The following is a 13454-nucleotide window of genomic DNA, read 5'->3' on the forward strand; positions in this document are numbered from 1 at the left end:
CAAATAACCAAATCAGCGCACACAGGAAACTGAGAGGGCCCACTGGCGAACAGCGGCCAAACCCAGGAGGGGCTTTTGCCTGAGCCTAGAGTGAGTGAGCAAGGGACGCACAGTCAGATCTGCAGGGACTAAAGCAGCTGATCGGAAAGGGCTAAAGCAGCTGATGATCTCTGCGAACTGTCAAGACTGATCCCAGGCTTCCTCTCCAGGAGGAAAAACTGCAGGGAGTGGGTCAAAATGGAACGAGTGGGGGGTAACAGAGACAAAGGAAAGAACAGGCCCAGGTAGAAGCAGGCGAGGGGAACAGAGCCAGGTAGAAGCAGAAAGCAAGCTGCCACACTGTGGACTACATGACAGCCGAAGACCTAGCTCTATGAACTTAAAAAAAAAAAAAGCCATCATAAATCCTACCTTCTGAAAGTTCAAGGAAGCTATTTTTTCACATAAAAATGAAACACAAAAGTACTGAGGTCAAATTCCATACAAAGGTTATAAGGAAGGGGAATTAAAGAGCAGAATAACGTCCCTATAAACCATGAAAGCATGCCACAAAATAGATGAGAGGGAGAAAAAGCCCAATATAATAGCTTACTATTTCAAAATAAGTTAAAAGACTTACAGGAAATAAAATGACATAAGACACAAAAGAACGTAATTCAAAATCAGAAAAACTCAGAAGGTATTAGAACACAGAAAAAACAGAAATAAGAAAAAATGCATTTCAGAAATAAAGACTAAACTAGGAGGCACACAAGCGGGAATAAACAACATATAATACCCCAAGAGAAACAGAAGGTGGAGAATAGGAAGAACAAACTAAAAAGAGAGAGATATAAATCATTTGAAATAGTGACAGATACTGAAGACAGGCAAAGAAAACCTCGCCTACAAATAATAAGCATCCTTGAAGAATAAAAAATAAAAGGGAACTAAACTAATATTAAACATTAAAAATTTTTAAAAAAACCTTACCAGATATTAAAAACATTTATTTTAAAATATAATCAACATAATACACAGCAAACCTGAGAATATCTAACCAGAATGATTAAGATTAAGAACTGCTCTAGTAAAATGACTGGACTTAAATAAAAAGAAATAAAATGCTATGGACATCTAGAATAAGTAAGTGAGGGAAAAGAAAGTTGTATTATTATTAGACTTTGAGAGCAACACTGTCTGCCAAAAGAGAATTAAAAAAACATATTCAAGTAAAGAAAAGATGAGCCAAGGGCTTTCTATTCAGCAAAAATGCCTTTCAAGTATGAAGGGCACCAACACACTATTATTAACAAGCAAGGACTTGGAGAAGATTATTTTAATGAATCCTCTCTGAGGAATCGAAAAGCAGAGGAGTGACATCGACATAAGGACCCTGGTCAACATTAAACATATTGTTGAGGACTGAAAGGGAGGCAGGACAGGCTGTAATGGCCATAGTCAGGAGTGTGGATGTAGTACAATGGCAAAAAATTGGGGATATGTGGAGAGCATAATGACAAAATTTTTTAAAATTCTCTTCAGTAATTATATTTTTATGGGAGTGCTAATATTATCCTGAGCCTGTTTGTATATAATATGGAATAAAACAAATAAGTACTTATGAAATATTCTAATTCAGTCATCCTCTGTAACTTTAAGAATCAGGATTCTCAGTATGAAAAGAAAAAAATAAAGATAAAATACAGAAGAAGCTAAATAAAAGTACTCTGTAGTCTTCTCTGAGTAACTCAGCAAGGTCAATGATTGAGGGCTGGTGTGGGGCCCCCTGATTCTCAATGTAAGAAGTAAGGGTAAAGCAGAACCAAATTAACTTTTACCTTTGGAAAATATGGAAGTTGAATAGGGCAATTCAATTTTCCCCAATTTGAATAGGAGCAATTAGCATAACTCCTATGGTATTTTATCTTAAAATTTATACATACATATACAGATAGATAATTAAATAAATGATTTCCTGTCTGTAAAAGTAATGACCAACCTAGAAGCAATAAGCCCCCTTAGCACTGAGATTGTGGTCTTGAAATACCATTTTTCTTGTGTAAATGAGGGCTACTTGGAGAATGATTTATTCCAAGTTTGGGGCAAAAATGTACTAGGTGAACCTGGAATAACTATTAGGCTCATGTCAAAAAACTCTGAAACCAACTTAAAGAGGTTCTTACTATAATTTGAGTTTCTGCAAGGAAAATAATTATAATGAATTGAAACCCAAATATGTTTAAATCCATAAATTCATAACAATATTTGAAAAAAATAATTAGGTACTTTCAGAAAATCATAATCAATTCATTATTTTGAAAAATGTTAAATAAATTAAAAGAATGAAGCATTAATTCTGCTCTTTCTCTATGAACTATATCATTGTTTCAATAAATCATACATGATGGACATTGTCTCTTGAAAGCAGTTAATAACTAAGAAAGAATTAATAACTAAAAAAGAAATGGTCAGAACTAAAATACCATGATTTATAAGTCCTCATGAATCAATGAACTTAGGCATTGAGTGTCAATAGCTGCTAACATTACTGGAAGCAAGACAACCGTTATATGCTGCCCATCTGACTGAGCCTCTGCATCCAACTGCTAATGCAGGAAATGCAGGGACAGAGGCACATGTGGAACTGCACTGAGTGTGCAATCATCAGCATCCAGACTGTGGGGAACTATAGGTCAAGTGGTCAGGCTTTAACAGATTAATTATAAGGCAAACAAAGAATAGAGGAAAAACCTGTAGATGAAGAGATTCAATGAAAACAGTTTTTAAATGGATAAGACTAAACTCTACTATCTATAGACTTTAGTGGGAAACTATAAAGAAGCAGAAAATCTAAAATAATAAAAGGGTAATATGCTAATTAGACTGGATGTCTTCTGGACGCATTCTGGATGTCCTTCCTGATGAAGCTGGGGCCTGAGGGAAGCCAGCCCGGGTCCCAGTGCCTGCTGGCAGTCAGAGGGGGGAAGCCCGGGTCCTGGGTGCGGGAGGGAAGCTGGTGCTGGCAGCTGGGGGAAGGAAGGCCTACTCTTGCACGAATTTTCGTGCATCAGGCCTCTAATACAATTATAAAAGGTCATGGTAGGAGTCACCTTGGTGGGAGGGAAAGTGGGATTGGATGACTGGCAAGTACTATTTCTTGGCCTGGACAGTGGTCATGAGGATGTTTGCTCATCCTGTATTATAAAAGGCTAATATGCAAATCGAGCAAATGGCAGAACAACCGGTTGCTATGACGCACACTGACCACCAGGGGGCAAACGCTCAATGCAGGAGCTGTCCCCTGGTGGTCAGTGCGCTCCCACAGGGGGAATGACGCTCAGCCAGAAGCTGGGCTCATGGCTGGCGAGCACAGTGGCGGTGGTGGGAGCCTCTCTTGCCTCCACGGCAGCGCTAAGCCGGCAGTCGGACATCCCCTGAGTGCTCCCAGACTACGAGAGGGTACAGGCCGGGCTGAGGGACACCCCCCATGTTCACAAATTGTATGCACCAGGCCTCTAGTTAAGTTATAATTTGTTTTGTGGGAATGTCTATATCTACATTTTATCTCACAATAAAGAAAGTTGAAAGTCTTTCCAGTCCCTTACCTGTGCCTTGGCCAATTTCTTTTCCAGAAGATCCCGTTCCCGCTCTGTTTGCTGCAGACGTTTATTAAGCTCCACTATGTCTCCCTTGAGTGATGCCAGGGCTGCCAAGTGGAGCTGCGGCGACAGAAAGAAAGGAGCACAAGGTTAGAACCTTCAGCAGAAACTCATTTCCTTCCTTTCATTCCCTGTAATTAGTGTGATCATATAAAAAATGTTTCACCTCAAACGGGATGCTTCGGGTGCTATTAATCTCAGGGGACAACAGACATAAATCAGATGTCTTATAGGAAGCTGGGTTGTATGATCACCCTAAATGTAACAGGAGAAAACTATTGTATGTAGGCAGTGAGACCTAATTTTGAAAGGTCAAATCAGGATGGAGAGCAAAGCTTCTCATTCTAGGGGCTTTCCCTGAGTTCCTCAGCAAGGATGATATTAAGAGCTGGTGTGGGGCTGCCTGATTTTCAACATGAGAAGGATAAGGCAGAACAGAATTAGCTTCTACCTTTGGAAAAAATATGAATGTTGAATAGGGCAATTCAAATGTTTGTTGCAATTCAATCACCCACATTGCTGTGTGAACAACAGACAGACCAAAGGGCTGAGTTTTTAAATTTTTTAATTAATTTAATTTTTTCCATCACCATTTATCCCCTCTATGCCCTCTTCCACCTCCACCCACCCCTTTCTCCCCTGGGGCTGAGTTTTAAGAAAAAAGATGGGAGAGCTCATTTCTTCATATGGTCTCCTCCTACAGTTGCCTGTTAGTTTTTTGGTGGCTCATTCTTCCTCACTGTCCCCCAGCTGGACCAGACTGACCAGATGCTTTTGCACCAGCAGGTCCTCTCAGAGGAGCAGCAGCCAGACTCTGGTAAATTATGCTGTGAACAGACCAACCAAGAATCCATCCAGGTATCTTTCCCTGGCCAATTCTCTCAGGGTAACCGGAGCCAGGGAGAACGCTCTTCACCAGAGGAACAAGTGGCACCATGCACTGCCAGGATCTCAAGAGCTCAACTTTCAAGTTCTGAACACCAAGCTCCAGCTGCACACGCACCTGCCGCACACCTGCCTGCTGGGGCTTCCGGGACCAGTGGACGGGACTAGCCCTAAGATCCATCCAAAACACTAATCCCGGGGCAATGCCGCCTTTCAACCTTTGCTCTCTGAGTTACCGCTTCTCATCTGTCTTCATCATCAGTTCCAGGTGGAGCTCAGCACATTCCCTAGCTGAGTTCCACATTACATTTGGGTGACTGACTAGAATTAACAAACCCTCCTCTTTAGAAATTTTTTTTTTTTTGTAGCTTCTGCCAAGAGGGACTCAAAGTAAGGAGTGAACAAATAAATGTGATCTTTAAAAAATGGACGCAGTACAACAGTACATAGTTCAACTCTGAAGATTTGAATTTCAGGTTTAGAAAAATGCCCTTTTCTGCAACCGGCACCATCTACACTGCATGTTGTTGGCTGGCAGGCTTTGGGGAGGGGGTGGTGTTATGAGGCAGGGAGAAGGAGATACAGGGAGGACACTGGGATTTCAAAACAGTAGTTTATATTAGTCTCTAACAGCAATGAAAGTGACTTCACTTAACTGCATCGGGGCTGCAAACCAACAGATCAATAGCCGACCTGAAATCGGGAATGCTTGAAATTAAAAAAGGAAATGTCAGGCAATCTGGTGGTATTTGCCTTCCTATGGAGGGCTAGGGCCCTCCGAAAAGGTCACTTTGGGTTTCACATACAAGGTTCTGTCTGATGAATTCTCAGCACAAACACCACAGTGTTCCCATTGTACAATCTTTTTGAGGCTGTTTTGCTTCCCATATGGTAGAGTGGGACACAATCCACTCCCTTAGCAACTGGGGTGACCCTCCTCCTATGAGCTGTCAATCTGAGGATTTTCCTTCAGCGTCAGACACTGTGCCCTTTGCACTATTATGTCAGGTCTTGGGAGAAGGTTCTCCATGTCACTTCTGGCGAGAAGGATAAACTACACGGAGAGCTGAGATGTTCTTTCAGAAATAAAGGAGTGGGAACGAGGACCTTGACTGTGTCAGCCTGTTTCCTCCCTTACAGCATCTCCCCTCCGACTTCTGGGGGACAGGGTTGCCTGAAGGGGCGGGGGGAGAATTAGGGGGAAAAATGCCAGAGGAGGCTGGGCCAGATGGGGAGACCTAGAGGAGTTATTTCCATCGTAGTGCAGAGCAGAGGGCACCCAGGATGGGTCACTTCCATGGAGGAGAGAGAGCGCTGCTCTCCAGATTGGCAGGAAGAGCCACAGGATGAGCATTCGGAGGAAGTCCCTTCACTTCCCTGACGGAAGGGGCCTGTCCATAAAGTGAGAGTAGGAGAGTCGACCAGTGGTTCTTAACCTTCCTCAGGTCACAGATTCCTTAAGACTCTCATAAATGTGATTGGCCTTTCTCTTACAAAAGAGTATAAATTGGGGGTTCATGCATGTGTCCCACCTAATTATGGCGAGAACACACCCTGGAAATATTCATGGATCCCAAATTAAGAAACATCTGGATTTGATGCCAGCTCCATGATCCCGCATTAAGTTTTGCAGACTGTCTCATATGCCCTAACACAGATGTCTGGTGAGGAAAGGGCCCTAGTACTGTACTTGGCATCTCCCACTTCCAACCTGCAGGTGAGTATCTGAAACCCAGAGATAACTAGCTTACTCAAGGTCCCAGGGACAGCTTAACATCAGAACCAAGGCCACCAGTGCCCTTTCCTCACTATATGATGTTGTGACAGTAATTTTCAGGGTTTTTCTATGAGAATACAATTTTTACTTTAAATATTTCCCTCTAATTATTAAAAAAATGAAAATGTAATAAAAAAAAAATAAACCAGAAAGAAAACATTCTAAAGTTTAGTGGTGGCCTCTGGGTAGTTTCAAACTATTTTTGGATACTTAATTCTTTTTAAAAGAGAAAGAGGCTTTTGTATTAAACAAAAGGGTTGTGATTGTGTTTTCTGCACATACCAGCTGTATCGGAAAAATTGAAAAGGGTTATTTTCCTCCCTTGCTGCATCTTCCTTCCCACCCACCAGCTTTTCCAATAGAAGGTAAAACTTTAAAAATGAGGTAGAATACACACATGTCCCTAATGTTACTGGCAATTACTCAGCAGAAGCCATAACTACAGAGGATGGGAGGGAGAGGGGGAAAAGTTTGCTCACAAGTCACAAGACCTGTTGCTTGGAATCGAGCTGACAGGCCCCTCCTTTACCACCTGGTGACTGGACATAGATAAGTTCCCACCCCAAGGTGTGCTCCCCACTCCCTGTGAATCTCAGTTCAGCAGCTCTCCTGGTCCCACCTTATCAATAACTCGGTAATCAAAAGCTGTTAGCCCTCCCTTCTTTCTGCATCTCATCCGCTCATCCTGCCAGAGCTGGTGGTATCTCTGCAAATTCATAAGCTGGAGAGTGTGGGCGGCGCTACAGGCAGTGTGATGGAACCTGTATAGTGTCAAGATAGGCATTGGAAATGAGTATAAAGTTCTTTCTGGGTAATTTTCAAAAGGAGTGACAGTGGGTTTAAATCTCAGGAAAGATAAATTTACCAAAATTGACAAGATCTATAGTAGGAAAATTACATATATATCATTTGGGGGGTCTTGTTACTTATATTCTGGTTTCTGAAATGGCCTCTAACGAGTTAGAACTTCAGACATATGAACTATGAAGTACCATTACTTGAAGCTGTTTCACTCACCAAAGAGGAAGAAAATATATTTGGAGTCAGTGCTAGTCTCTCCCAACACACTTCTCTCTTCATGCTCAGGAAGAAGACCTTGATTTTTAGCTGGTTATACTGCAGTTCAGCTACCGTGTCCCAGTTTTCAGCCTCCCTTGCAGTTGGAGCTAGATGTAGACATGTGACAATGCTCTGGCCAATAAGATGTAAGCGGAACATTATGAGGGAGTTCTGGGAAAATATTTTTGAAAGAGGGCCTGCCCTTTTTCTCTTCCTTGCTTGGTATATTAATGTGATGGATGGAGCAGCCATCTTGCTTCATAAAGATCAGGTCACCTTCCAGGGAGCTGAAAGGTGCCCGATTCCCTAACAGTTTTGTAGCGCCATCCTATCCTTTGGAATGTCCAGACGTCTGTAACAGGACATGAGAAACAGACCTCTGTTGTACAGACCAACATTATGTTGAGGTACTCTGGCAAGTGAAGTTGACTTAATCCTCATTTATAAGAATCAGATAAGCCTGGGTTCAAATCTCATTTATGCCACTTACTGGTGGGTTGTCTTCGGACAGTTTATTTAATTGCCTTGTTACAGGGCTGCCATAAAGTCAGATGAGACAGCATCCACAGAGTGAGCAGCGTGGTGACTGGAACCAGGTGAGTGTTCCTCTTTTCCAGCCATGTTTCAAGTCAACAGCCTTCTCAGACTAAGTCCCACCCAAGGAACATTTAGATCATCCTCGGAGGATTCCCACAAAATACCGACTTCTGCGCATGGGCCACGAAGTTTCAATCGCACTGTACGTGCGTGCCCGCACGTGGTATTTTGTGGAAGAGCCACACTCAAGGGGCCAAAGAGCCGCATGTGGCTCGCGAGCTGCAGTTTGGCGACCACTGCCCTAGGCTGTTTTCAGCCCTGCTTCACATTTCTAGGTTCCAAACAACCTGGAAATTGGGCTGCAACCTAACTGTCAAAATGGTCGTTATTTCTGGATGAAACATTACTTGACTAATATTTCATTGTCCAACTGGCTATTAGGATGAGCTCATTTAGCCTCTGACGGATAGTGTCCAGCTGCCTGGGCCCAGGTGAGAAGCTAGCCGTGCCTTTTTGATGGCCTCTCCCGTCGGCTCCTTTTGGGCCAAGAGCACAGATGTCTTTCCTGTTACACATTAGCCATGAGACAAATGGCGTCACACTTCTTAAGCTGCCCTTTTAAGCCAGCAGCTCAAGGACTCTGGTGAGCCCCCAAGAGCACCACTGTGTATTGTCGGTGATAATGTGCTCCTCCATCTTACTCCACTAGCAATAAAAACAGCAAACACGTGCTGGCACCGTCCTGTTTACTGGTACTCTCCCGTGCATCACCCCATTGGATCTTCACCTTTAACCCACAGCTCTGTGACCTGCAGGGAAGCTATGAATCCCAGTTGGCTGAGGCACAAGTCCTTTCCCCCAGGATCACCATGGATGAACAGGACCCAGGACCGGAATCTAGGCTGTCAAACTCCAAGTCCACTAGTTAGCTCATCTTCCTGAGGCTTGGATCGGCTCTTTAACAGCACCGCCTTCAGTGGGACCCATGGCTTCCACAGCCACACCTGAGACAGAGGAGCGAGTTCATCCCCAGAGTCTCCAAGGCACCAGGTGTGATGGCTGAGCCAGCCTCCCCGCTTTGTTGGCAGGCAAGCTCCCCCAGGGCAAGGGGTGCTTGCTCTCTTTCTGTCTCCTTTACCTGACCTGGCTACTTGAATGGCACTCCTGTAAGTCATGCCATTCTCTGTCAGGGAGCCTCTGTTTCCTCCCCACCAAGCCATTACCACCCTGTCCTGAATGAGCCACCTGCCCTCCAGGTACAAGGGATGCACAATTTTGCTTATGCTTGAGTGGTGACAATGGGCAGTGCCAACTTCTTTCACCACATGAACTGTCCTCTTTGTTAAAGGGGAAGAAACAAATGCAACTAAACTTTACCAAACACATGCTCTCGGCAGGTTCTACACTAGGTGCTTCCTACTCTTTATCGAATTCGATCAGCTGAAGAGCCCTGCAGAAGACAGGCAGTGTCAAAACCCAATGCCAGCCTCTCGGAATATTTTGAGAATTCTAGTCAACTCCATAGTAATAATAAGAATCATAACATTAGGAGAAACTAAGATGGCGGCATAGGTAAACACCGGGAAATTGTCGCCTCACACAACAATTGAAAATTACCGCAAAGGACTGAGCAAACATCATCCAGAACAACAGAAAGGCTGGCTGAGTGTAAATTCTACAACTAGAAGGAAAGAAAAGCACGCTGAGAGCCAGAGGCGCTGCGGAGGTGAAGTGCAGAGGTACGGCGGCTTGCGCGCTCGAGGAAAGGGGGTGGCACCTGAGGACGCGGCTGTCTTTTTGAATCACAAGCTCCCGACTGCTCTGAACTCCGGTTCCGGGAAGTCTCTGGGGACCCAGGACCCATACGGGGAGAAGCTGGTCTGTCCGGCAGCGGGCGAACTTGAAGGCGGCTTTCCCTCAGAGGTGCTTGCAGCAATTAGCGGGTCACTGAGACCAGCGACTCCGGGCGGAGAATCAGCCATAGCTCCTTGATCCGCCCTTGGATTCCCTGAGACCCCGCCCCACCCAGGCTGCGGCAGAGGCTTTTGCATGTGAATGTACCTAACTGCAGCCCAGCCGGGCAGACCCGGAACTTCCAAGAGAAGGCCCAAGGCCCCGCAGCGGCTTTCATTGCTTCACAGCTGAGCCTCTTCGTGGCTCCTGCTGTGTGGCCTCAGGCAGAGGCTGAATTAGCACCTCCTTAGATCCAGGAGCCACTGTACCCAGTGGTCAGAGGGGGACCACCCAGCTTGCAACTCCTCAGATCCATAAGGGACACACTCAGGGAGCAGACTCAGTGAGCACCAAAGCCCCACTGAAGCAAGTCTTGCCCCAGAAGGGTGTCTTCAGCACAGAAGTTCTCCCACTTTAGACACAGCTGATTCTCACAGCCAACTGGCCTGGAGGTCAATTCCTCCCAGTGATTCTACAACAACCAAGGCACCAAGAGTGCACCAAGAGTGTCCACCCCAGGTAACTGGGGAGGCTGAGCTACTGGGCCCTACAGGACACCTGGCGCGCAGGGCCACTCTATCAACACAGGGAAGCTGCCAAAATGCGGAGACAAAGAAACAGGTCACAAATGGCAGAAATGGAGGAAAGCAAACGATTGGATATAGAGTTCAAGGCCACGTTTATAAGGTTTTTCAAGAATTTTATGGAAACCGCCGATAAATTTAATGAATCCCTCAATAAGTATAGTGAGACCATGGAGGACATGAAAAAGGACCAACTAGAAATTAAGTATACACTGACTGAAATAAAGAATAATTTACAGAGATCCAGCAGCAGACAAGAGGATCCCAAGAATCAAGTCAAAGATTTGAAATACAAAGAAACAAAAAATACCCAACCGAAAAAGAAAAAAGAAAAGAGATTCCAAAAATATGAAGATAGTGTAAGGAACCTCTGGGACAACTTCAAGCGTACCAACATGAGAATTATAGGGGTACCAGAAGGAGAGAGAGGGCAAGATATTGAAAACCTTTTTGAAGAAATAATGACAGAAAACTTCCCCTACCTGGTGAAAGAAATGGACTTACAAGTCCAGGAAGCGCAGAGAACCCCAAACAAAAGGAATCCAAAGAGGACCACACCAAGACACATCATAATTAAAATGCCAAGAGCAAAAGATAACGAGAGAATCTTAAAAGCAGCAAGAGAAAGACAGTCAGTTACCTACAAGGGAGTACCCATACGACTGTCAGCTGATTTCTCAACAGAAACCATGCAGGCCAGAAGAGAGTGGCAAGAAATATTCAAAGTGATGAATAGCAAGAACCTGCAACCAAGATTACTTTATCCAGCAAAGCTATCATTCAGAATAGAAGGTCAGATAAAGAGCTTCACGGATAAGAAAAAGCTAAAGGAGTTCATCACCACCAAACCAGCATTATATGAAATGCTGAAAGGTATTCTTTAAGAAGAGGAAGAAGAAAAAGGAACTCTTACCATTTGCCACAGCATGGATGGAACTGGAGAGCGGATAAATACCACATGATCTCACTCATTTGTGGAATATAATGAACAACATAAGCTGATGAACAAGGACTGATCCAGAGACGGAGAGGCATTGATTGGACTGTCGGGACTTGGAGGGAAGGTAGGGGAGGGTGGGGGTAAGGGGGAAAGATCAACCAAAGGACTTATATGCAAGCATATAGGCCTAATCAATGGACATGGACAACGGGGGGGTGAGGGCATGAGCGGAGGGGGTGGGGGGGGTAGAGGGTAACGTGGGGACAAGGACACATATGTAATATCTTAATCAATAAAAAATATATTAAAAAAAAAAAAGAATCATAACATTAATAGTGACTGAAAGGGCGAGGGCTATGCCCTCCATCTTGCCCCGTACCCTCCATGTTGGAGCAGCCGCCATGTGCTCAGGAGAGTACCTTCTTCCCGGAAGCCCAGGCCCCTGCTGGCCACGCCCGGGATTTCTTTAAACTAACCAATGACAATCAAGGGACGTGTGTGCCATAGAGATGACCACATCCTGTGTAAGGGACGTGCACGCCATAGAGATGACCACATCCTGTGTAAGAAGACCCGACTGGTGCCTGGCCAATCGGCAGGGCCCACAGTCAGCTCCCCTCCCCTCACTCCACCCCCTATTAAAACCCTGTTTCTCCCACGGTGGTTTCACTCTGCTTCCGGTCGCTGCCTCCGCCAGGAGGGGGAGTCGAGCTAGCTCAATAAAGGACCCTCTGCTTTTGCATCGGACTGGCTGGCTCCCTGGTGTGGTTTTCTTGGGGATCTTGAAATCTGGGCACAACAGTGACCACTGGCTTAATGTTTAATGGGTACCAGGCGCTTGGGCTAAGCACATTTCATGCAGTGTCTCATTTAATCCTCACCACAATGCTGTGAGATAGGTATTATTCCCTCCTGACAAATGAGGAAACCAAGGCCCAGAGGACGGACAGAAAATCAGCCCGAGGGCAGGAAACTAATAAACAGTAGAATAAACATTAATACACACATACTCCGTGCTCTAATCTCTGCTGTGTGCTCACAAGCACTTCCAACTCAACATGCCACAGCTCTCCCTTGCTTGTGGGATGTGTGTGTGAGGGCATGTACATGGGAGGGATGGAGGATGTGGGGTGGGAGGTCAGCTGTGGGCACTAGCAGGGGTGGGGAAAAGCAGGGCACAGGGGTGGGGAGCAGGGAGAGCCTCTCGGAGCAGTGATGACGCTGGGGGTTGGCGGTCAGCTCAGCTCAGTGTGTATTTGGGAAGTTCTCTTTCACTTCCTGTGCTTCTTCATCCTTTTGAGAAGGGTTCCTACCCAATGGCCCCACCCTGAGATCTGTGCTTGGGGCTTTGCATACTTTCCTTGCCCACTGGCCCCAGAAAGGACCTGCAGAAGCTCACCACACGAGGAACTGTGTGGAACTGATCAAAGTTCTTTCCCTTGGAACTGAAAGCACACGACAATCTTACACAATGTTATCAGCGCAGAAGAAATCTGATAATGTCTAGTCCACTTCCCTCGCTATAAAGACATGAAACAGACACAGAGAAACAAAGCTCATCAAATTCCGATTTCCTCCTGCCCTGTCCAGAGGCTTCCACTCTCCCATATGGCACCCGGGAGCTCCCGGGGAGTGAAAAACTGTATACATCCAGCCCTGTCCTTGGAAATAACAACAGACATCTGCACACGAGAAAACAGCCTCATTCAGCTTCCTCTCCGAGACTCCCTCCAGCCCAGCGCTCTCATTCAGATACATAAGAACAAAATCCCTGGCAAAAGGGGAGCGGTCCCTGCCAGATGGACACAACCAGGCCTGTCCAGCGGCTTCCAGGACTGGACATTCCTATTTGCTGCCAGAAGTCCTGCTGGGGCACCTGCTGGGTAGTATTTCAAGAAAGGCTGCTCATAACCTTGAAATCTGAAACTCATTAAATATCATCTACAAGATTGTTCACTGCACACAAATCACTTTTTGCAGCTCTAGACCAACTCAGAAAGCAGCAGCTTTTGTCTTTTCCTTTGCCAGTAATTTCAGTGAGAGATCAGTTCTCTGATTTACTTTGTAAACCTCCATAA

General features: G+C 45.2%; 1 protein-coding gene across 4 annotated transcripts in view; it reads right to left on the bottom strand.

Moving 5' to 3' along the window:
• MCC (MCC regulator of WNT signaling pathway) overlaps nucleotides 1-13454 on the bottom strand; it is a 237668-nt gene that overhangs the window by 95162 nt on the left and 129052 nt on the right. For all 4 annotated transcript variants that reach the window (XM_036308048.1, XM_036308049.1, XM_036308046.1 and 1 more), the window contains exon 2: nucleotides 3588-3701. In XM_036308048.1, the coding sequence (XP_036163941.1) occupies nucleotides 3588-3701 (114 nt within the window). The remainder of the gene's footprint in view (nucleotides 1-3587; nucleotides 3702-13454) is intronic.

The sequence above is a fragment of the Myotis myotis genome, unplaced genomic scaffold (assembly GCF_014108235.1).
Source record: "Myotis myotis isolate mMyoMyo1 unplaced genomic scaffold, mMyoMyo1.p scaffold_m19_p_5, whole genome shotgun sequence".
Lineage (NCBI taxonomy): Eukaryota > Metazoa > Chordata > Mammalia > Chiroptera > Vespertilionidae > Myotis > Myotis myotis.